This window comes from Sus scrofa, chromosome 18, assembly GCF_000003025.6.
Source record: "Sus scrofa isolate TJ Tabasco breed Duroc chromosome 18, Sscrofa11.1, whole genome shotgun sequence".
Lineage (NCBI taxonomy): Eukaryota > Metazoa > Chordata > Mammalia > Artiodactyla > Suidae > Sus > Sus scrofa.
Window position 1 is genome coordinate 18,334,003 of NC_010460.4, and position 24,936 is coordinate 18,358,938.

Sequence of the window (24,936 nt, forward strand, 5' to 3'; positions counted from 1 at the left end):
GAAACAAAGACCCCTGAGGGAGACTCACCTGTACAGCTCCAAAAACTCTGGGTAGGGATTCACTGGATCCAAGGGCCCATAGATAAAATGAACTGGGAAAGGGAGGAGAAATGAATTATTAACAGCTCTCACATCTATTCTCCTGCTCCCAACCAAAAATTAACCACCCTTCAAAAAAAAAGATTTTCTGTAAATAATTTTTTATAGTAGAAAACCTAGCTTCTTTCAATAAGTTACAAAGAACTCAGGGGAATAAACCTAAAACATAGTCCATGTAGGACCTTTTCTCCTATAAAGAGCCATTAATTAATCTAGTCCCTCCTCCACTTCTTCTGTGCCCTGGGCCAAAAGGAATAAGAGCCTCGTTCCCAACATTCCTTCTTTAAGTCTCTCTCTTCAGTTATAACTGACCCTTGATACTGGAAATCAACCAGTGATATCTTGAGCACTAATTACTCTGTGTGAGATAGTGCACTGAATTTCTTTTTAAATCTGTAAGAATGAAGACCCAAATGAGCAGAGACCACCTATAGCCTCTTTTTTTTTCCTGAGCTGAGCATTTTATTTATTTATTTATTTATTTTTAACTTTTTAAATTCAAGTGATAGGAGTTCCCCTGTGGCTCAGTAGAAACGAATCTGACTAGGAACCATGAGGACGCGGGTTTAATCACTGGCCTCGCTCAGTGGGTTAAGGATCCAGCATTGCCGTGAGCTGTGGTGTAGGTCGCAGACGTGGCTCAGATCCTGAGTTGCTGTGGCTGTGGCACAGGTCGGCAGCTATAGCTCTGATTTGACCCTTAGCCTGGAAACCTCCATAAGCTGCCCTAAAAAAGGCAAAAAAATTTAAATCAACTATGGTTGATTTAATTTATAGCCTCTTGATGAGTAATCTAAAGAACCTGCTGTCCCAGCAGTTCAGCACTGAATATGCAGCCAGTGACAATGCACAGCACAGAAACTGGTCTTGACACATACTAATAACTCCGTTTGCAATAGGATCTCATGTTTATATACCTGCTCTACAACACAGGTCACTGGTGATCCAGATGTTGAGAGCAGGGATGCCAGATTTAAAAAAAAGGATGGCCCGTTACATTTGAATTTCAGGTAAATGATTTTTCAGTATGTCTTAAATATTGCACACCATGTACTTATCCTAAATATATATTTGTTGTTTATCTGAAATACAAATTTAGCTGGGTATTATGTATCTTTATTTGCTAAGCCTAGCAATTATTTTAACCCCATAGTCCCTCAGTTTTCCTGTCAAGAGGTAATAGCAAAATAACTCACTGGGAATAGATACAGAGGCCAGAGCTCCCACCCAGCGTCTTCTAAACTTCTTCCTCTGGTTGATGTACTGCAAGAGACTGTTCAACAGATTAAGTCAGCAAGAGTCAAACAAGAAAGTTCTGTCATAGGAATGCAAAGGCCTGACAGGAACCACAAGGAACACAATCTAGGTTTTCTTAATCCAGAAGCAGCATGGCACCCTGGGAAGGGCCCACTTAACTTAGCGTTTCTGTCAACCTCTAGAATTCACCACCGTGTAGCTACAGCAGGGATCATGCCCACTGTCCGTGTAAGAATTAATGGTTGGTTGTGTTTCTTAAGCAGGGAATGAGATCTAGGAGGGCTGGCTGTTACTCTGGATTATGTATGACTGAAGTCTGGGTCTGAAGTTCTGATTCTGGCTCCATCACTAACTAGCTCTGTGACTCAAAAGTTGTTAATAACACACACATCACCTCAGTTTCCCCATCTTTAGACTCAGAGGACTGAACTCTCTGACCTCTGAACTGACATCTACTTCTAAAATTCTCCGTGTAGAAGCTCATGGGCTTTTCATTCTCTGCATTTCATCTGACCAAAGATAAAACAGAGGATTCCTCTTCCTAGAGTGTAAGATGGCAGAGCTACATCTCAGAATTCAAACTCATGTATTCTAATTATTCTGCCTGGAAACTCCAGGACAGTTATTTTTGTGAACTTCAAATTCTGCCTCTTAAAAAGGGTATTTACTTTTTTGAAAGTACAAGGGAATTTTAAAAGAGGGTGTTTTGTTTTGTTTTTTTAATTTTTTACATTAAAATGTCTTCACGGTTGCCGTGGGAGTTAGGGATGGGAGGGAGAAATGGCTCTCTTGCCCTTATAAGTCCCAACAAAGCCATCAGTTAAAACCCTGGAAGCTACATTGACCCAGCTGGCAAAAAAGACAGGGCCTTATCTCAAGCAGTCAGGGATATACTAGGTCCCTCTGTGAAAGTGGCTGTGTTGTCATTTGAACCAAGGCATGGGAATTCTTTGCACAAGATGGAGAAATCCGGAGTTCCTGTCATGGTGCAGTGGAAACAAATCTGACTAGGAACCATGAGGTTTCAGGTTCAATCCCTGGCCTCGCTTAGTGGATTAAGGATCCAGTGTGGCCGTGAGCTGTGGTGTAGGTCACGGACGTGGCTCAGACGTGGCACTGCTGTGGCCCTGGAGTAGGCCAGCAGCAACAGCTCCAATTAGACCCCTAGCTGGGAACCTCCATATGCAGCAGGTGTGGCCCTAAAAAAAAAAAAAAAAAAAAAAAAAAAATTTTTGAGAAATCCCTCTTATTAGTCCCTGTTGCTACAGAAAAAGATGAAAAAGGAAGTGATTTGTACTTTGAGAGAGGCACTGGGTGCCTTTCACAGTTACGATTAGATATCATGCAGCTTTTACTACTGACAAAGATGGATTTACCGAAGTCAATTAGTTACAGACAGAATTAGCATTAGAATTTGCACCTGTTTATCCACCAAACTTTGTGCCAAATGGCTTAGGCTTAGAGCCCACTCTATTCTCAATTTCTTTCTTAGAAAGTACAGACTGTGACTTTTTGGGTTGCTCTGGTGGTTTGTCATAACCAAATCTTCCTGTGAGAGGAAGTGAGCCAGCAACAAACAGAATATATGATCCCACATCTTTCCCCACTTTCCAAAAAAAGCCTCTCTGGAAACCAAAGCAAAGGGCTATTCCTTACCTGTCGATGACCAAGTTCCCGTCATTGTTGCGTATTCCTGCCCACATGTCCCACAGCTCACTCTCAGAGGGTCGGGTGTACGGCCCAAAGACTGGGGTGAGACTGCATGAGTCAAAAAAGCAGGAAAATAAGGGTGAGAAGAACTCAGTACAGCAAATATAATTGGAACCTCAGGTGGAGTATGTTCAACCCTTGACTGGTGCATGAATTCCTTCTACTTTCCTGGCAAGTAAGTGGTCAACACCTTTGAAACTTTAACCTTTCAAAGCCTTAGATTTGGCCCAGAATTTTAACCACAGCACCGTTTCACTACATTGTCCCCAGACCACAGTGAATCAGTCTTTGACAATGACTTACCCCCGAGAGAACACGAAGAAGTTCATCAGTCGTGTGAGGATGGGTGACAGCACGCCTCCATCTTTGAGAAGCTGCAGGTGTACAGGCAAAAAAAATCAAGATGCCAAAGACAGGAGACAACGAGCCAGGACAAAAGGTTTTATACTAGGGACTTAAAAAGGACATTAACCAAATCTTCTGAAAGGGTTTGGTCACTGGCTTGTGGTTTTTTGTTTTGCCCACCTACGTTCTACTCTCATAAAAGACAAATCTGCTTCTGGTTCCCTTTCAGACTACATTCTGCACTTCGCTGAACCCCAAAGACTTTTAGCTGATACATTCGAGTTTAGACTAGGATCCCAATTTGTTAAAACATCATGCTAATGACAGAAATCTTTAAATAGCTGTATTTCTCTAAATACTTGTTGGTGTCAATTTCAGAAGTAAGGCTTTGTTTGGCCACTTGTACCACTTTATTTGCGTAAGAAGGAAAACATTAACTTCATTAACATAAATTTATGAGGAAATGAATTTTAACTACAGCCCAGGACAGCAGGTACGGCCCTTGTAAAGGTCCCAGCATTATTTAAGTCAGTATACATCCTAAAAACTAAAGATCTAGTCAGTGGAGTAACCAACCTTTTGGAGAAGGAGGGGACGGTGAGTCTCAGGAAATATACCTTTAGTAAAAGAGACTTATGTTAGTCATTCGCCAACAATTTTAGGCCAAACATAGGCCCATTATTTGAGACTTTTCACTCTGTTAGTCACCTTAGGGGCTTTTACTGCCAAAAACTGAATTATAGATAAAAAACTTAGTACCATCATTTATTACTTCTCCAGGGAATTGCTGTGTTTACCAGGTCAAATTCTATCTCGCTGGGATTACTGTCCCCATTGTAGAAAAAAAAGGAAAGTTGTATCATGGTCATCACATGGCTGATGACTAGACCCTGATACCCCTAAGCATTTCTACCCATTCCTCAGAATACGTAGTGTCGTTAATGATTCAGGCTGCAAAGGAAACCAGAGATTTTTTTTTTTCTTCTTACAGCCATACCTGCTGTGGCAAATGTAAGTTCCCAGGCCAGGGGCTGAATCAGAGCTGCAGTTGAGGCCTATGCTACAGCCACAGAAATACCAGATCCTAGCTGCATCTGTGACCTACACTGTAACTTGTGGCAATGCTGGATCCTTAGCCCACTGAGCAAGGCCAGGGATCAAACCTGCATCCTCACAGAGACAATGTCAGGTCCTTAACCCACTGAGCCACAATGGGAACTCTGGAAAACATAGATTTCTTAGGAAGTGTAGCTCTTTAAAAAACCCAGAGGAGTTCCCTGGTGGCTCAGTGGGTTAAGCACCCAGTGTTGTCACTGCTGTGGCACGGATTCAGTCATCGGCGCAGGAACTCCCACATGCCAGAGTATGGCAAAAAAAAAAAACTAGAATTTTTCCGTTTCCATTTTTTTCCCAGAGCCAGTAGGAAAATGCTGTGAGTGATACCTACAAAGGAACAAACAGCCCTTAAGGTATTCAGGGGACACTTGGATATGCATTGGATATTCACGGGTTTACAAGCCAGGCTCAATGGCAGGCAAAGAAGTATCTCTAAAAGGTCTAATCAAGGTATCACAAATTTCCAACTGAAATTTGGCATTGCTATGAACTGAGAGTTTATGAAACAAACCACAGTGGTATCAGAAGCACCTGTGACTTCATCGCACATGTCTGTAGAACCCACTGCAGTTGGTGCAGAGATTGGGAAATAGCATCTGCACTCCCCATTACTTTGAATCACAGTTGTTACCAGACCCGCCACGAGATCTTGCTGGAAAATGTGTTAAATACATTTTAAAAGAAGCACATCTTACTATAACACAGCTTTTTATTAATTTATATCAATATAATCGGTTTCCTTTATAATCTTATTTTCTCTATTTAAAAACATTACTCTGAGAATGGATCAGTAAATCCCATCAGACCTCCAAAGTGGTTCACGGACAAGAGCTAAAACTCTGCTGCATGTCTGGGTCTGTCTGCAGTCCCAGTAGATGGCCGCTTAGACGGCACTGCCATAGCTACATGCAGCCCTTCTAGGCTACGTCTCGCTTCCCACCCACCTCCAAGGCAATTACCTCCATTTGACAGACAGAGACTCTTGATGGTAAGCCGACCAGATCGATTCTGCTTGAACCTGGAGAAGGGGGAGGAGACACAGCGAACTGAGTGGACTCACACCAATGCAGCAGCTGCAGATAAAAGCCCAAGAGGGAAAAAGGCCAGAAAGAACCCAGAACGATGCACTTCTCCCTTCTTAAATGAGTGACGCCTGTGAGCTGCACAGAACTCATGGCTTCACTGACCTATAGAGCAGCTCCTGAGCAACGATATCGCCGTAGTCGTGAGACAACAGGTTGATCCTGCGGTTCTGGAGCCCCAGATGCCGAAGAAGCGCCTCCACGATGCTGGCCTGCTCGAATATGGAATAGTGATGCGGCCTCTAGGGAAGGAGAGCCCAGATACACAGGATGAAGTCACGGGGGCCGGTCGGCTGCCAACCTGAGCCCCCCTCCAACACTTTCCCATTTCCACACCGCTTACCGGTTTGTCACTGAAGCCGAAGCCTAGGAAATCGAGGGCAATCACTCGATGAAACCTAAGGGTCAGACCTTCCCAGATCTACAAGAAAGAAAGGGATGGTTTGGTCTTTCTAATCCTGCTCCTCGTCTTCTCCAATCTACAGCAGCTTAACCTATCTCAGTTTAACAAACAGATTTTGATAAAGGAAAAAAATCTCATGAAACCACCACAAGCCCACAGATGATCCTCTTGGAAAGTGCTTTATTCCTAATAATTAATCTCCATTGAAGGAGGAACTCCAGCATTTTTTAACTTGGCAATGATCCCTCTCAGATTGCCAAAGATTTTTTTTACTCCCTTACGGTAAATGAGAAACAGTTCTACATTTAATCCAATTTTATTAAGCAATTCAAATATGCAAGAGCTTTCCAGTGCTGACAACAAAATCCTTGATTCTGGATTTTTAAAGGTATAGTAGGACCTAGAAGTCTGATTTCATTACCTTGTACCAATCATAGCTGGACGTTGGAAAGCCGTGTAAAAGCACGACTATCTCCGGACTTCCCACCACACCCACAGAGTCTGGGAAGAAGGAACAGATCAGTTAGGCCAAGTCTCTATGAAAATAACCTTAGGATATGAAAGTCTAAGTAATCTGATATAAAGGACAATAAACCCTCACCAAATTAAGGAAATTAATACATTTCTTTTTCAAATGCAATCTTATTGTTTTAGGTAAGAACAGGCACTTGATGCTTTATTTTCTTTTATTCTACATATTTAAACATTATAAATATAGCTGATATTTTATAATAACTTTAGATGGAGTATAATCTATAAAAATATCGACTAATGTTCTACACCTGAAACTAAAATAATGTAAATAAACTGTACTTCAGTTTTTTTAAATTTAAATAGCACACCTTATACGAAAATACTTGAAGGCAGACTGCTTACTTTAACCCAGATTTCTAACTATTTTCCCACTTCTCCCCTTATTCTGTACCATTAATATGCAAATTGTTTTTCCACAATGAAGTTTGACAGTTTCAAGTATACTGTCGAAACTTAGATACTACAGATTCTTTGTACCTTATTTTTAATATCATCACAAAAATTCTCTAAAATATAGTTACTCTTCCTCAGCCCGGTGTGCACCTCAGTTTATGCCATTTGTCCCACAGAGGAGACTCAAATCAAATATTAAAAGCATAATGTTCAACTATGACAAAAGTCTAACAGTTATAAAAAGGGTTAATCAACATAAACATGAATATTTTGCATGTGTAAACATCTTTTAAATTAGTCAAACATTTAAACAGTAAATAGCCTTGCTAATAGTATTAAATTAAAACTGATAGATTCGTACACTGCCAGTGGCATAAGAAAGGCTTAGAAAAATAATTTTGTTAGAAGCAATGTAAAAATTTATATACTTTAGCCTAGGAGTCTTAGTCTCAAGAATCCATGCAAATAAATCATTTCATTTACAATTAGTACAGTTTGAAAAAAATGAGGGAAAAAACCAACACATATTGAAGATTTCCTATAAACACTATTTAAAACATTAAAAAAAAAACTGGAAACAACCTAAGTAACCAACATGAAAGAAAATTGTATACTTACTTTTAATTGAATACAGCAAATGAGAGGAGGTCAGGAGCAATAATGAAAAACGGTTTATGACAAACATTTTTCGTTATTGCTCTTGACCCCCGCCCAAAAGAAATCTTTTCCAAGCTCGTTTCTCAGTTTCTTTACCTATAAAATGAGGTGAATAGCACCTACCTCCAAAAACTGTTGTAAAGATTAAATGAAATAATGAAGATTGAAAATATAATTCAATGCCAAGCATAAGGTAATAGATAAGTAGCAGTCATAACAGTAATTATTAGCAAATTAATTATACAAAGGTCTAAGACTTCAAATCATATTTAGCTATCCATATATCAAATAAGTTATAAAGAAAATAAAATGCAGTCAGGGATGGGGGGGCGGGGGCGGTGGTGGACAGAAGCAATGGTTTATATTACCCAACACTAGGGGCGCTCAAAAAAAGAAAGCCAGCACTAGCTATCAATTCAAGACCGGCTACAAAGAAAAATTATACTAACAAGCCAGTATATGGAGACTGGAATCTCAATTCCACCACCCTCACCCTGCCAGCATTTTCTTGGAGTTTCTTTGCCATCAAGCCAAAGAGGGGGATTAGTCCATTCCTTCAAATGGATGCTGCACAGAAAAAGGGGGTTTTCCCTCCATCCCTGAGGGGCAACAGAGACCAATGGACGCAAAATAAGTAGCTCAGTGGGACCCGGGGCCCTTTACGCACAGAGTGTTCTTACCTTGATAGAAGATGCGCAGTCCCTTGTAAGTAAAAAATTTGCCTGATGATTTCCATGAGTGAAGAGCGGGGGAAAGCTGGGGGGGCGGGATGTGCAGATAGGCTGCCAGCAGGGGCACAGCCAGGAGCCCCACCTGGACCCACCACTCCCTCATCCTGCAGGAAAATCAGAGACCCCTGAGGTAAGCAGTCGGGTGACAGTGTACATGCGTCTACAAGCCCCAAACTGGTAAAATTCTGTACTGCGTGGTGACTACCTTGTCTTCCATGTCAACCAGGGCAGGAAATTTACCAAGAAGAATGTAAGTACGCCCTGCCTGACAGGGCGATCGCCTTATTCACTCACCATTCTAAGGAAAAAGTATTCTTTTCATATGTAATCTTCTCCCCACTTTAATCCCGCAGCCCCTCCCCGTGTACTCTTTGCAAGACCTTCTATAGAGGTTTTATATAAAATAAAAGGAAGATAAGTTGCTTAAGGAACTGCATTGGCTTTTATCAAGGTTCTCTATGAGGATGGGGGTCCCCTCATACTTACTCTAAAAGCTCTACCACCTACCCACTGCCCCCCCCAGTCAAATGTTTTACATAGATACACTTTTTTTAAAAAAAACTCGTTTTTTAAAAAACATACTTAGTAACAACACATGTCTGAAGCAGAGAGCTGCTCTTGATTTTATATTTATCAACTCTGACCCCAGTGAAGCCCAGTTTCGTTCTACTCTGGATTCGTGCTGAGACGCTGCTTGGGGTGGAGAGTCTGTGAACGTAGGAAGGTGCGCTGTATATTCCCACATAAGCAGCTTTGTCATGACCCTGAATATCTAATCTCTTGAGAGGTCAGGGCAGCAGATTATATTCCTGTTTTTCTTAGCAGACTCTCGAGGAAGCACACATTTATTTAAGTCTTCGGAGGCCCGCTCCTCTCCACCTTGCAGCGCATTTGGAAACTGATTTTGTCAGGGGGAAGAGAGTACCAATTGGCACACACAACCTTCCCACGCCCAGGACTTCGAAGGTCCAGATCAATTCATCCACAATGACAACAAGTGCTAAACAGGAATAGAAACAGTTCTCTCTGTCTCTAGCTTATGAGTCCTGATGGTTACCAGGGAAAGAATTATCAATAGGATGGAAGTTCTCTCAAAAAAAGCCAAAATGGAAATACCTTTAGAACTCAAATAACAGTTACCAAGAACACAGAACTATAAATACAGGGAATTAATTGTCAAAGCTCTGGTGGAAATGGCTTTGTATCTGTACACACACCCTTCTACCAAATTACCTGCAATCTGGCCACAATCCCTAACTAAATCCAACTCAAAATATTTTAAGCGTTAAAAAATAAAAAGTAAGCCTGTTTCACATCCCTTCGAGAATCTCAGCTCCTCTGCCTATTTTTAAGGCGTCACCAGGGCAGTCTTTTTTTTTTTTTCCCCTCCTAAGTACATCTCCATAAAACCCACCCAGTGATTTGATTCTGTCTTTCAAGGTAGAAAGACTAAAGATTAAGAAATGATTAGAAAACGTGCCCGAACACGATCATTATATCACAATGTTCACCGCACAAGAGTAGCAGGCAGCATCCGCATTATCTCCACGAAAGGTGAGGTGACAAAAAAGCATGAAGTTTAGATGACCACTCTCAGCACTATCTATCCTGGATTTCAGCTCATACATTTTCACCTGGCGTTTCATCACTCCTGTCCCCATTCTTCTCATCTCATTCATTCACAGGTTACTGAAGCTGAATACCGGGCAATGACTCAGCAGAGCCAGGGAGGGGATGCAAGCGGCGCGAGCAGAAGCGGCTCCCCCAGCTCGGGGGGCGGGGGGGGGGGGGGACGACGACAGACACACTCAGCTTCTGGACACCCCCACCCTCCACACCTTCCTTCTCTTCTGCTCTAAGAACGCAAAGAGGCAACCCCTCAGGAAGCCGTTTTCTGTCTTAATTACTTCAGGAAAAATGCCCCTAACAAACATTTTAGAATTTTTAGTAGGGAAGCAATCAGGCAGTCGGTAGGCAAAATGTCTTAAACATTTTTTTGACCAAAATCTCAATTATTTGATGAGCCACGAGTCAAGAGTATAAACTCAGCAAACCTCAGGAGCAAATCTTCCGAAAATTAATAAACCTTTCCGAGCCTTTATTTCGTCATCTTGTAAACAGGGAAAGAAACTACACATTTAATACCACCAAATCTGCCCGCTTTACAGCATCGTGGTGAGACTATGAACCACTTTGTAAACCAATGCAAAAAATTCATGAGTAATTTTATGACTTTGGTCACATCATTCTCACTTGGCTTCCTGTTACGGATATCTCAAAAATACTTACGCCTCCGTGATAAGACACTGCAAGATCTAATCACACCTAAACAGTAATGCACACCACGGCGACACCAGTCTTCAAATCCTAAATCACAGCAGGGCAATGCACAGATCTTGAAATCCTAAATCGCGCCACTACGATACCGAGGTCTCAAAATTGTAAACTGCGCCAAGGAGATGCAGGGCTCGAGAATCCTTAAATCGTGTCAGGGTAATATCCGGGCATTAAAACCCTAAATCATGCTAAGATGAAACCCAGGTCTAGAAACCTTAAATCACGCCAAAGCGATGCTGGGTTCTAAAATTCCTAAATCTCGTCAAAATGAAACCCGGGTCTGGAACCACGAAATCGCACCAAGAGGGTGCCGGGGTCTAAAAATCCTCAATAGTGCCAGGGTGACGCCGGGATCTGAAAATCCTCAATTGCATCAAGGCGACGCCAAGGTCTAAAAATCCTCAATCACATCGGGGCGATGCCGAAGTCTAAAAATTCTAAATTATATAAGAGTAATACCAGGGTCTATCTTAAAAGAGGGTTTTAGAAATCCTCAATCAAGCCGGGGCGATGCCAAGATCTAAAAATCCCGAATTACATCAGGGTCTAAAAATTCTAAGTCACTCCAGAGCAATACCAGGGTCTAGAAATCCTAAATCGTGCAGGGCAGCGCCGGGGTCTAGAAATTCTAAATCGCATTTGAGGGATACCAGGGTCTAGAAATCTTCAATCAGGGAGATCTGGCTTTCTGAACACTCTGCGTGCAGGCGAGACATCCCCTCCCAAGTATCAGGTAGATCGGGTTCGGAGGACAGGAATGCAGCCCCCCACCCTGCAGAGATTTTTCCCTCCACTGCAGGAGTCGCGGTCTAGTAGCCCCAGTTCAGACAGGCAAAGTCCCACTCTAGTCCGCACCCCATTTGGGGACAGCGGCTCCAAGCCAGCCACACCCCCACCGCTCCCGCAGCGCACCCACCTTCGGAGGCGATCTCGGCGCACCATGGTGGCGTCTTATCCCATGCCGCCCGCACACCCGCCCAGAGCAAAGGGCGCGCCACAGCACCCGCAGTCGTGCGGGGCTGGTGACAGCCGAGTGCAGCCCACAGCCCGCGAGGGCGGCGCGGCCGCGGCAAGCAGCGAACCGCCACCGGGGCGTGAGCTGCGGCAATGCGCGAGGCGCAGTTGCCGCAGCGGAGGCGCCACCCGCCTGGATGCGCGGGGATGTGCTGGTGGCCGCGGCAGCTCGAAACGAGTGGGCACCGACATTTAGAGCCCACCGGCGCCCCGCCCCTGGCCCGCCCACTGCGCCGCAGTGCCCCTCCTGCTGCAGCCACCGCCCCTCCCAGCAGCCCAGCCGTTGCCGCAAGGATGGGGGCGCCCCTCCCACAGCAGTTCCTCCAGGGGGCACCTTCGGGGGTGTTGACCACCGCGAGCACCCCGCTGTTCCCTCCAGGTCCCCAACCCTGAGCCGCAAGTTCTGCAGCAAAAATCCTCTGGCGAGTTAATGCCGCAGGAAAAGACCACAGACTCCTGAGACCCCCAACACCTTCCCCAAGACCAGCCTTAGGGCCCCCAGCCCCAGAGGTCGCCGCTTGACCTCAGATGCAGTGGGACCAAGGGCTGCGACCGTGGCGCCAGCTTGCATCCCACTTGCGCTCCGAGCCAGGCGGGAGCTCTGAACTGTGCAGGCGCCCAATACCGCCTAGCTCCCTAACTAAGGGTATATACCAAGGGCACAGCAACGTGGCTAGGGGAGGATGAGCTCGGCCGGACCTACCGCCAAGCCAATCGGTTGATTCATAGGATGGCTGGTCCAGAGCAAAAAGAGCAAAACTTGAGGAAAGTCTGGCCTCTCTCGCTCTGCCACAGCCACGCGGCACGTTTCCTCTGCGGCAGCGCTACGTGGTCCGCATGCGGGAGCCCAGCCACAGCCATCCCGCGGCACCCGCTCCGGGCAGCAGCCAGCCCAGCGCGGGAATGAGTGATCCGCACAATTATGAGACTAAAGCTCCCTTTATTTACGTAAGACCGAATCGCAATGCGAGGGCCCCAGTGGTACAGAAAAGAGGGAAGGATTTTTTTCTTCATCTATAATCCCTTAAAAGGAATCTATTACACCTTTGAAGTGAAACTTGTAGAAAATCAGGGTGTCTGTGTTCTTTTTGTGACTGTAAATTGAAATTCTGACGATCGGGCGGGCTCGAGCGAGCCGGGCAGCCCGAGTGGTGCCGGCTCCCTCCAGCGGGGGCGCTGCAGGCCTCCCTTCCCCTCGCGCCCGCTCAGGCCTCGCTGCCGCTCCGCCGCCTAGAGCGCGGGCAAGCAGGATTCCCAACATCTGTGCAGAAGGCCGGGCCAGCCGAATCCCCGGGCACCTCACAGGGTGCCAGGAAGCGGAGGGCCGCCAACCAGACACAGAAGAAACCACCAAAGCATGTCACCAAAACCTGTGGCGCAGTCCAGGGTACACTTCTACGGGTGTCAGAGGGTCGCGAGACCAGTGTTTGCTTAGCACCTCCAGGGCGCTACGAGCCAGGGGTGCACAGACGAAGGAGACACGCCCGTGCCCGCAGAGCAAAATGCCGACCATCTGATGACACACAAGAACTGACGCTGCTTAAATTTTCCCTTTAATTTCCTGGCAGCATTTCATGACAGGTTGGCCCCCTCCCCCTAACATGCAAGCCCCTCAAAGGCCGAGCCCAAGTATTATCCACCTTTTGTATCCCCAGAGCCCGCCACAGCGCTGGCCACAAAGCAGGCCCCTAATAAATACTGCATGAATAAGTACAAGAATTTGAGGGCGCACAGGGGAGGAAGCAATTAAGGGGAGGGGGAAAGGGTTGTCTTGAATGATGAATAGACATTTAGCAGAGACAAAGAGCATTCCTACCAGAGGGGACGGCATTCGCGAAGCACCGGAGGCGCAGGACCGCGCAACCTTTGGGGAAAGACCGCAAGTCCTTTGGGCCTCCGCGCTGATAGGCAAAAAAAAATTAGCTTAGAAAGAGGATTTCATCCTAAGGAGTTTACAATGTGTCCTGAAGAAAATGAGGAGCCACCAATGGATTTAAATCCTTTATGGCCTTAATTGGTTACTTAACGAAATTTAAATGACTCTCCTTAACAAGTGGAAGATGACCTATTTTAACTAATCACCACCTTTTAAGGACTGAATTAATTACCTAGCAAAATTTAAATCAGTCCTTTCAACAGGAAAAAAAAAAAAAGACTTTCCTATTTTACTAAGACAACAATATATAACAAACTTGGCATTATATTTTTTCCATATTTATTGTCAATGGAAGCTATGAGTCCTACAAACAATTCCACACTTTCATTCTCACCGCGCCAGAAGCACCAGCATCCAAGATGAAGGCAATTTCGTATTTAATGGACAGAATGCTCACAAAGGATCTTATTCTGAAAGCCATGGAACATGTCCACCCACATGGAACAAGTGGGCAGACAGGAGGGGAGGCTGCGGTGGGCGGGGGGGGGGGGCAAGGACACTTGGGAAGACTGGGAATTCTGACACTCAAGAGAAAGCCTCCTGGACAACGTGCTAGCAAAAACTTCTTGGAGAAGGAGGGATTGAGGTTGAGAAGGACCTCAAACCACTACTCCTTTAGGCGAAGGAAGCATTTCTGTTTGGAAGAACCTCCCAGCGCAGAGGCAAGGAGTCTGAAAAACACAGAGGATACTATACCATGAGAGATCGGCTTGGCTAAAGCGGGGAGAAAATGCTAGAAAATGCCCCAGGAGCCAAATGGTTAATGGGTTTTCTAACTGTGCCTGACTTACAGAGAGACGCTTCCTCCACCAGGGGAGAATCTGGCCCAAGGTATGAAACACTTGGAGCGCCTGCGAAAACATGTAACTGTACATAAATCCAAAGCCTGCCTCCGGCTGGCTCTCAGTGCACCCTTTCAGCTCTTGGATACAAACACCACACTTGACCGACATCACAGCAGCAGCATTCCCTCACCCAAAGCTTATCACACATGCCTGTCACATTCCAGTTCTCAGTCAGTCCCACATAATAAGAACTCAGATGCGTGCAAAGATGAAGGTGGAAAGCGTGGCATTTATTAGCTTGCTGATGTGCAACAGCAGTATGAGATCAGTACCATGGGCTCAATAATCTTATTTTTCAAACGCCAGTTTGAGACCCGTAATATGACAACCCAAGGACATTTATGGAGATAACAGGACACTCACTGGGACTGCCACTTTGAAGAGCCATGATTACTGATTCAAATAAACTAAAGAAGTTCAGGTGGGGGACACCTGGCTTAACAGCGGCACATAAAGAGACAGGATTTTAGCTGACAGCGAGTCAGTGTGATACAGCTCCAAAAAAGCCACTGTACATTGTAATTAGAGAAGCACCCAGAAGAAGCAAATCCCACTCTACTCTGCTCGTTAGACCTCACAGAAAGTATTCTATTTCGTCCTACAGAGCAGATATTAAGAGACACATAAAAAGGAATGTGTTCAGAGAAGATGGGCTAAAAAGTGCATTGCAAATTATGTCGCTGAAGGTGTAACAGCTCTCCTATTTTAAGATCCTACTATAGCATGGATCTCCACCCACTTTATCCCTAATGCTCATGCTAACTTGACTAGATGAGTATTTTCATCCAGACTTTTCAGAGAAAGATACAGCGGCTCAGAGCACTGTTGGTGTGTGAAGGGACTGGGAACCGAATGCAGACTGAGTGTGTCTGGCTCCAAAGCTGGCATTCTTTCCATGGTCCCACACTGCATCCCTGTTTAAAATAACCGGGCATGTTTAGTTGGAAGAAAAGAAGCCTTGTGGAGTGAGTGGAAGAAGGAAATGTGTTAGCAGTCCTCAAATATTTGTGGAAGCAGAAGCAGCATTAGACATTTTATTCTGTATGGCTCCAATGCGTGCAAATTGTAGAAAAACAGATATCGATTCAACATAAAGAATTTTCCAACAGTCAGGGTTGTCTAGAGAGACTGGGTAGCTCAGCCATTTGAGGACGTGACAAGTTCTCTGTCTCCAGGGGTTGGGCAGCCCTGGGGCAGGTATGCAAGCTCTGGAGGAATGCATGCATGACCTGTAAGGTCTTTTCCCATCTGATAGAAACCAAGGCGCAGAGAGGCATTGGAACTTGGCCGGGGTGACCCCTCTCCTGAAGGGTCAGATCCATAAGATCTTTCCTGGGTATCCTTCAGCCCAGAGTTTTTTGAACAACAAGCTGTTTCATGCTGAGGGCAAGACAAATTGAAGAAATTATCCATACAATCACATCAGCCTTCCCCTCTTTCAAATTTAACTCATATATCCAAAAAGCCACTGGTGTTTTCCTTCCTTTTCAGGCTCATTTTTTGGGTAAATGTGTTTGGCTGAAAAAAGTTCAAAAGATAAGTGGGAGAGGAGAGAAGCAAGGGAGCTGAATAACCCATTTGCCAGATAAGATAAACCTAAGAGACAGACAGCTGTTTCTAGAGATTAGAGAATTAGGGGCATCCCTAAAGTATCTTCGCACACCCTCTGCATTACTGGCACATCGCATAATCCCACGTCTGGTACTATTCTGCTCTTCCACACCTGGAGGATATCCTAGACACTCACACAGATAAAACGGTTTGAACGATTCCAAAGAAAATCATATCTTGCGTTTTTATAGCTCTTTACCCTTTCATGTATATTATCTCATCTGGTGCTCACCACAGTCCTCTAAGGAAAACAAGCTTGCTTTCAAATGGACAAGCAATTTCTTAGCTGCCTGGGGAAGAAAGGGCTTCGGCACACAACTCACCTTTTTTTTTTTTTTTTTTTTTTTTTTCTCTCCTTTAACTACATTCCACCTTCGATTATTCCTCCAGCCTGCAGGAGTCAACCCAGAAGCAGGTGTTTTGCTTTTCCTCGATGGCTAGCAACACCTCACACCTTCAGCTGTCTTCCCCAGCGTGCCTCCAGTGCCCCTACCGCCACGACCACGGCAGCGCTTTCACCTTTACTATGCACTCGCTCTGCACAGCCCCGCACTCGCGGCTCCAAGTCCCCGCGAAAACCACCCACCCCGCACCACCCCACCCCCCAAAGTCCGCCCAGGCCCCTGTGGCTGCGACCTTCCCAAACAAGGATGTCCCAAAGCGGGAGGGCGCAGCCTCCTGGAGACTTGAAACCCGAGTCCCTGGAGGGGTGGTCAAGCCAACTGCGTGATTCAACTTCGTTTGCGGAGTCAATCAAGTCTCGGGCGAGGGTTAGGGGACCTTTGTGTCCTCGTCCTACAGCGAGGTTCTGGGAGACGATGACCGAGGACCTTGCCCGCGTGGCCCTCGAGTGGCGCCACCTCGTGCTGCCACCCACCAAGCCCAGCGTAGTCCGGCGCGCCCCAGCCTGTCCTCACGGCCTCCTGAGCCGCTGTCACTCAAAGCCTGGCCCCGGGGTTGGTGTGGTCCAGGCACACTAGCCACACACCCCGAGTTTGGCCATGCCCGCTCGTCAGGTGGGGCTGGGAGGGTAAGGGGAGAGGGTTACTCCTTCCCTACCCGTCTCCTACCTGATTCAGGTAAGACCTGGGCAACAGGGCTCCATGTTTGGGGCACCCGGTTGCGCATGCGCTTCCTGCGGCCAGAGCTTCCCGGCCTGACCCCAGTCTCCCGGGAAGAACCCGCCAAGCCACCGAAAACCCGGCTCTGGGCTAGAGCGTCGCCCACCTCCGCACACAAGTCCATCGCCCCCCAGCCCAACCCAGCTGCCGCCTTCTCCCTGCCGGGCGCCAGCGCCACCTATTGTGAAGGGCATGAAATGGCAGGCCCGTGCCTTGAATAAGGTACTTCAACTCTTATAAAGTCCGTTTTGAGTACTTTTACGTGATAAAACCGAAGGCCAAAGAACCAGTGTTTGGATGGTAATTAACTATGTCGAGATCTTTAGTGAGCCTATATCTCAGCCATTTCCCTAACTTCATAGTTACCCTCAAGACTCCCAAATCTACATCTCTAGCCGTTCCCTCTACCCCAAACTCCAGATCCATAAATTTCCCTGCCTTCTGATCCTCTTCACATGAATGACCCATACACATCTTATACGCCACAAGGACTAAGTTAGATTCATTACCGTTTCTCTCTCTCCTCCTTCCCAGACTACAAGTTGACCCCTCCCCTCTCCCCAGAACCTGTGCTACCTTCTGTATTCTCAGTCTTGGTTAACGGCATCATTATCCCCTCCAGTCGCTCATACTCAGCCACCAATACCTGTGGCCTAAGGAAACCAGGCTAAAAAGCCAAGCGGTCTTGGGTACAAATTCCAGCAAGTTCTCCCCTCCCGCCTCTTCTTCCTGTTACTTTGCCAAGTATCTTGAACTCATCTTGCTTCCCTCCATTTGCGCTACTGTTTTCCCTTGTTCAGTCCTCACTATCTCTCTCACCTGGTCCACTGCCTCCTAATGGGTCTCCAGGTTTCCACCATCATGCCTTTCTAATCTATCATTCACACACCTGCCAAAAGTGATTTTTCTAAAGCAAATCAGATCACCTCACTTTTCTTCTTAGAACTCTTTACGAATTCCTATTTCTAATGGTAAATTCACATTCTTTACCTTGTCGTACAAAACACTTCAAAATCTGGCCTACGTTTCCTCTAGACACTTCTCTCTTACCACCCTCACCATGTCCACACCAAAAGTTTCATCATCTGTTCAAACGTTGCTAATTGTAGTTCCTCCCAAAACAGTGTGTGGTTTCCATTCTTCATGCCTTTACACGTGTGATTTCCCTTAGTAAATATGTACTTCCCCACTTTGGCTACCTAAAAAAATCATTCCTCAAAACGCAACTCGTTGTCACATGCCCTTTCAAGCCTTCCCAGCAATATTCCTACAAAAATATCCCTCCCCCGTGCTACCTCTGTCCCTTGTACAAACATTTGTTCATCCCTATGTACCAGATTCTGTGCTATACTCCTTATGTGCATTATATTATTTAATTCTGATAATAATGATACAAAAGAACTATTATTATGCTTTTACCAATGAAAAAACTGAGGCTTTGAATGATGAAGGAGCTTGCCCAAAGCTGCAGAGCTAGTAAGTTGTGGAGTCAGGATTTGAACTCAGATATGTCTGCTCATGTTTATCCAGTCATCAAAAGGTTTGTGGAATTAAAATGATATTTGAAAAATCACAGATCTTTTAAAAGTATTATGCTTGCAGAGCTCGTTTATTTTTTAAAGGAAGAGTACACAGCTGTTCTAGTCTAATAGATGGAAACAGAGTGTTCTAATTTCAACTAACAGTATGGAGGGCCAAAGAAATACCCTTGATGTCAGACTAAATATGCAAACAATCCTGCCATTATTCTGTATAATCTGTTCTTATTATATAAACGTTACAAATATTTTTGTTAAGGGACTGAGGTACTATAAACCATTATTAAGTATATTTTTTTGTCAAAACTCCTTCTGAATAAGTGGGTGAAGAGAGAACTAAATTGAAAGCCACCATAGAAGTTTCAAAAATTTGCCAGAGATGGGGATAGCAAGATATCATGAGGGGTGTATGAAGCCTAAATGAGTTCATATGGGTAAAGAGAAGAGTTCCTGGCACACAGGAAGCACCGTATCATGGCCATCGCTGTGACTGTTGTGGCTGTTAAGAACTTCATTAGCTCCCAATTCAGTGGTAAAGATAAACACATAAGCTGATAACAAGCAATGTGACGAATGAATAATAACAGCTATGAACAGAGGGAGTTCTCAGAGGGGGAGGGGGTGAGGATCCACCAGGGAACAGGAAGAGGGGCAGGGAATACGATGGCACCCAGAGGGCATGTAACTGAGAAAGGCGCAGGTTGCTAGAACCAGAACACCACCACCTAACTTCTGCAGAAACATTTTATTTGTTGGCACATCCTTTACTATCGAAGCTCTGTGAGAACATCTAATGTTTAAAGTTTCCTTACTATTCCAAGCATTCTTTTCTTTTTGCCATTTCTTGGGCCGCTCCCGCAGCATATGGAGGTTCCCAGGCTAGGGGTCTAATCCGAGCTGTAGCCGCCGGCCTACACCGCAGCCATAGCAATGTGGGATCTGTGCCATGTCTGTGACCTACACCACAGCTCACGGCAATGCCGGATCCCCACCCACTGAGCAAGGCCAGGGATCAAACCCGCAACCTCATGATTCCTAGTCAGATTCGTTAACCACTGTGCCATGGCGGGAACTCCTCCAAGTATTCTTTCGCCTCTGACCCAGCAATGGGGCCCTCGTCACTGGGCAAAAGAGAAACACTTTCCTCCCGATGACACGAGAGTCTGGAGGAGGTGGGAAGAAGTGACTGAAGCATGTGATGGGTGATCTAGTACCCAAGAGAAGTCTCAGCTCCACCCAGAAGTCCACTGGGATAATCAAGACTCCAGGAGGGGCAGAGGCCATGGTCCAATTTGGCGGGCACTGCTCAAGAAGGCCCACCTTTTTCCTCCAAACCCATGCCAGGTGTCTAGCACACTAACCCAGTGTTTCCCAAGCCAAGCGACATGGAAGGCTGCTTAAAAGTCTACATTCTTTACCACAGGCCATTAACTTTATATGTAGGCAAAGCATATTTATGTTCCTCCCGTTCTTCAAAAAAACAGAGCAAAGAAACTTTCTGTGAGTTGTTCACGCTGGACCAGTGGAATGAGGGCAGCTCTTCTGATGGGAATAATTAATGAGACACATACAGGAAAAAAAAAAAAAAAGGTTAAACACTAAACAGAGGAATACTGTTGATAGAATTAAATAGATACAGCTTTTTTGGAGGGCATTTTGGCGATAGCTATAATTCCACTTTGCCAAATTTATCCTATGTGTGTACTCTCTGACATGTGTCCAAGGATGAACAATGCTGCACTATTTGGGGAAAAAATTTTTTTCACTGAAAACAAGCTAAATGTCCATCTCTACGGCGCTGATTATGAGACTAATATGTAAAGCTTTTCAATGTACATGAAAAAGCAAGGTTCTAAACCGTATGTATATTATAATCCTATTTGTATAAAAACATGTGTACCGTGTATCTAAGTATATTTATGTTTACAATATCAATGTTTTATACATGTATTAGAAGTCCCTGGAAAGATGTGGCAAAGGGGCAATTTAGGGACAAATCTGGTCTACAGGGGGATTTGTTTATTGAGTTTTTTGTTTTAAATTTAAATTTGAATGCCTTTAGAAATGGTTCCCTTAGAGTCCTCTTTACTCTCTGTTGTCTTACATCTTTCAAGTCTCCCAGTCCTTACTTGCCCAGGGGCCGAAAAGCAAGTGAGGATAGATGAGGGCACTTGTAGGGGTAGCTGGAGGCGTGCTCTTAGTATTTACTTTCCACTTCTGTTCTATAAGCAAACATGACATTTACGACTTAAGGGAGGGTAAAGTGGGGACTGACGTCTTTCCATGTCGGAAAGAAGGACTAGAGGGAAATAAAGATCCTGAAAGATGAGACACCGATTTGGAAGCTATTGCTACAGTCGAGATAAGGAGCAAGCAGAGTCTGAACTAGCCAGTAACAGCAAGGATGAATTGTGAAACCCAGATTTGAGAGTTCTTTTAAAACCCTTATCAGCCACTGCAGTTAAAGGAATGTACAGGCTCCTCTTTCTTCTTCCTTCTTTCCCGTCATGAAAAATTGCACCCTGGGGTTTATCACATGGGCCGCTGGGCAGGGCTCTGTTGTGCTCTGTGGGAATCCAGCTCTGCTCATAGCACTCCTGGAGAGTCTCATTCTCTTGTGCCTGTGAGTTAATTTCTTTCTCTGCACTGTGTTGGCACCAGCTGTACAGCAGTCAGGAGTCTTCTGCCCCAAAGGTACAGCAGAAATCAAACCTGCATGTGCCTGGACAGAGTCTAGCAGATAGTACTGTCCTGATCTCATCTACCTTGTAAGATCCGTGGCTTCCACCATTCACTTCGAGATAATATTAGCAATCCTATGGTCTGTAAATAAGGGTGAAGCTTTACCTGAAAATAAGAACAAGGAAAACTTCCAAATGAAACATTCCCATGTTTTTGGTAGCAGCAAAAAGACAGCAGCCTGGTGTGAGACTCCTGGATGCCATACTATGCTCTTTCATCTGCTGGAAATTCTTCAGTTGAATGAAATTATTTATTTAAAAAGGTTTCCTTGAATTTAGGCTGGTATTTCAGGGACTTTCTCTTCGGTACTCTGAACAGTGGGGAATGCAGCATGGTGCTAAATTGGGGAGACTGGGCCATGAAAAAGTCAAATCCATGAATTACTCCTTTATTTTTTTTGGCTGGTTCATTGAGAGAGAGGAATCAGATCCACTCCACCTCCATTCCCACTATCTCTGTCCCACAACATTATACCTGCCATAGCCATTCAGGTCCTTCAGTGTAAATCCATTGTGTTTGCACAAGCATCCCAAATGACCATCAACTGATGGATGGATAAACACAATGCAGTATACATACACAATTGAATACTATTTGGCAATAAAAAAGGATCAAAGTACTGATATGTGACACACCATGAATAAACTTGATAATATTATACAAAGTAAAAGAAGCCAGACACAAAAGACTGCATATAATATGATTCTATTTTTACAAAATGTCCAGAATTGGTAACTCTATAGATCACAAAAGTAGATTAGTGGTTGCCTAGGGCTGGGGTAGGAGAAGGGAAGGGGCATGATTGCTAATAGGTACAGGGGTTTTGGGAGGGAAGTGGTGGGTCTAAAATTAATAGCAGTAGTAGTCACACAATTCTGTGAGTATATTGAAAACCACTGTATATTTTACATAGTTGAATTATGTGTATGTAAAGTATATCTCAATAAAGTTGTTATTAAAAAATAAAAGGAAGAAAAGATGTATACCAAAAAAACACATTAGTTTAAAAAGCTGGGAGTTCCCTTCATGGCTCAGTGGTTAACAAACCCACCTAGGATTCATGAGGATACAGCTTCGATCCCTGGCTTCACTCAGTGGGTTAAGGATCTGGTGTTGTCATGAGCTGTGAAGTAGGTCGCAGATGCTGCTCAGATCCTGCACTGCTGTGGCTGTGGCACAGGCTGGCAGCTGTAGCTCTGATTCGACTCCTAGCCTAGGAACTTCTATATGCTGTGAGTGTAGCCCTAAAAAAAAAAAAAAAAAAGCAAAAAATAAAAAATAAAAAAAAATAAAAAAAGCTGAAGTTGGCCTATAATATTTTTAAAAAGATTTTGGACAAGGAATATTACCAGGAGTAAAGAAAAGAAGTATTTCACAATGAAAAAGGAATTAATTCATCAAAACCAAAAAACCCCTAAATGTGTATGCATATGGTAATAGAGCTTCAAAATAACTTAAGTGAAAATTGATGGAATTAGAGGAGAAATAGACAAATCTACAATTAAGGCTAAGAACTGTTATACTCCTTTTTCAATAATTTATAGAGGAAATAGACAATAAATCAGAATACAGAATACTTCAACAACACTGTTGATCACCTAGAACTGTCATTTAGAGAAAACTCCACACAAAAAAAGTAGAACACAGTCTTTGCAACCAAACATGGAATATCCACTAAGACAGATCATATTCTGGACCATAAAACAAGCCTCAATAAATTTAAAAGGATTGAGTTTATATGACCCATGTTCTCTAACCACAATGGAATCACATTATAAATCAATAATAGAAAATTATACAGAAATCCTCGAGTATTTGGAAATTAAATAATAGACTTCTAAGCAATCCATGGGTCAAAAACAAATCACAAGAAAAATTATTGAAAATTTGAACTGAATAGAAATAAAAATACAATATATCAAAATCTATGGGATAGAGCTAAAGCCATGCTGAAAAGGAAATTTATAGCAATGAATACAATCATCCCTCAGTATCTGTGGGAGAACTGGTTCCAGGACTATACCCACACCAAAATCCAAGGATTTCCCTTCTATAAAATAACTGTAGTACAGTCTGCCCTCCTTATCCCTCAGTTCCTCGTCCTCACATTCCACCAACTGCCCATCCCATGACTGAACCTGCAGATAAGGACGGCCAATTGCATTTAACAAGAACTGTCTGAGATCAAAAATCTAATCTTCTACCTCAAGAAACTGTAAAAAGAAGAGCAAAGTAAACCCAAATAAATAGAAGGAAGGAAAAAATGAAGAGCAGAATCAACGAAACAGAAAACAAAAACAATAGAGAAAAATCAATGAAGATAAAAGCTAATTCTTTATGGAGAATGAAAATGCTAGCCAGATTAATAAGGGAAAAGAAAAAGAAGATAAAACTTACCAACTTCAGAAATAAACATGAAGAGAATACAGATCCCCAGACATTAAAAGGATGAAAAGGGAGTATAATGGACAACTTTATGTCAATAAATTCAACAACTTCAATGAAAGACAAATTCCAAATTCCAAACTACCACAGATCATTCAAGAAGAATACCCCTATATCCACCAAATAAATTGAATTCATGTTAAAAACTTCTCCACAGAGAAAACTCCAAGCACAGATGACTTCACCATTGAACGATCCCAAACATTCCAGAATAAATTATCTCAATTTTATACGATCTTCTAGAAATAGAAGCGGAGGGGATACACCCCACCTCATTTTTGAGGCCAGCATTATTCTGTTCTCAAAACCAGACAAAGGCATTACAAGGAAAGAAGAGCATACACTAACATCCTCATGAACATAAATGCAGAAATCCTTTTAAAAAGTTTGGCAAATTAAATCTAACAATATATAAAATAAATGACATACCATGACTGAATGGGGTTTATCCCAGGAATGTCAAATTGTTTTCAAATTCAAAGATCAATCAGTGTAATTCACCACATTAACAGACTAAAAAAGAAAAAATATCTCAATAGATGTAGAAACCATTTGACAAAATTCACATCCCATTTTGAATAAAAACTCTTAGCAAACTAGGAATAGAAGGAAACTTCCTCAACCCAATGAAGGGCATCTATGAGAAACCTACAGCTAACATTATCCTTAATGCCTTCCTTCTTAGTATAAGGAACAATGTAAGGATTTCTACTCACCATGTCTCTGTTCAGCATTGTCCTGGAGGCCCTAGCCAGTGGAATGCTGCAAGAAAAAGAAATAAAAGTCATACATATTGAAAAAAAGTAAGTAAAACAACCTCTATTTATATACGACATGGTTGTGTATGTTGAAAATCCTAAAGAAGCTATAAAAATACTACTCGAACCAATATGTAAGTTTAGTAAGTTTATAGAATGCAAGGTTAATATGCAAAATCAATTGTATGTCTATTTACTAGTAATGAAAAATAAGAACTGAACTTTCAAATAATACTATTTATTGTAACATCCAAAAATATGA

The 24,936-nt window shown here is 43.7% G+C and overlaps 1 protein-coding gene and 1 non-coding gene across 9 annotated transcripts in view; both read right to left on the reverse strand.

The window, feature by feature from the left end:
- MEST (mesoderm specific transcript) overlaps nucleotides 1-24,653 on the reverse strand; it is a 39,530-nt gene extending 14,877 nt beyond the window's left edge. The window contains exons 1-11 of one of the 8 annotated variants that reach the window (XM_005673163.3): nucleotides 11,581-11,841; nucleotides 8,277-8,431; nucleotides 6,434-6,513; nucleotides 5,953-6,030; nucleotides 5,715-5,851; nucleotides 5,487-5,545; nucleotides 3,988-4,028; nucleotides 3,370-3,440; nucleotides 3,013-3,114; nucleotides 1,296-1,372; nucleotides 29-92 (exon numbers count right to left, since the gene is read on the reverse strand). In XM_005673163.3, the coding sequence (XP_005673220.1) occupies nucleotides 29-92; nucleotides 1,296-1,372; nucleotides 3,013-3,114; nucleotides 3,370-3,440; nucleotides 3,988-4,028; nucleotides 5,487-5,545; nucleotides 5,715-5,851; nucleotides 5,953-6,030; nucleotides 6,434-6,513; nucleotides 8,277-8,431; nucleotides 11,581-11,606 (890 nt within the window). In that variant the 5' untranslated portion in view covers nucleotides 11,607-11,841. 8 annotated transcript variants of the gene reach the window in all.
- MIR335 (microRNA 335) lies at nucleotides 7,578-7,657 on the reverse strand. Its single transcript, NR_038573.1, has one exon. It is a non-coding gene; the product is annotated as a microRNA 335 (primary transcript).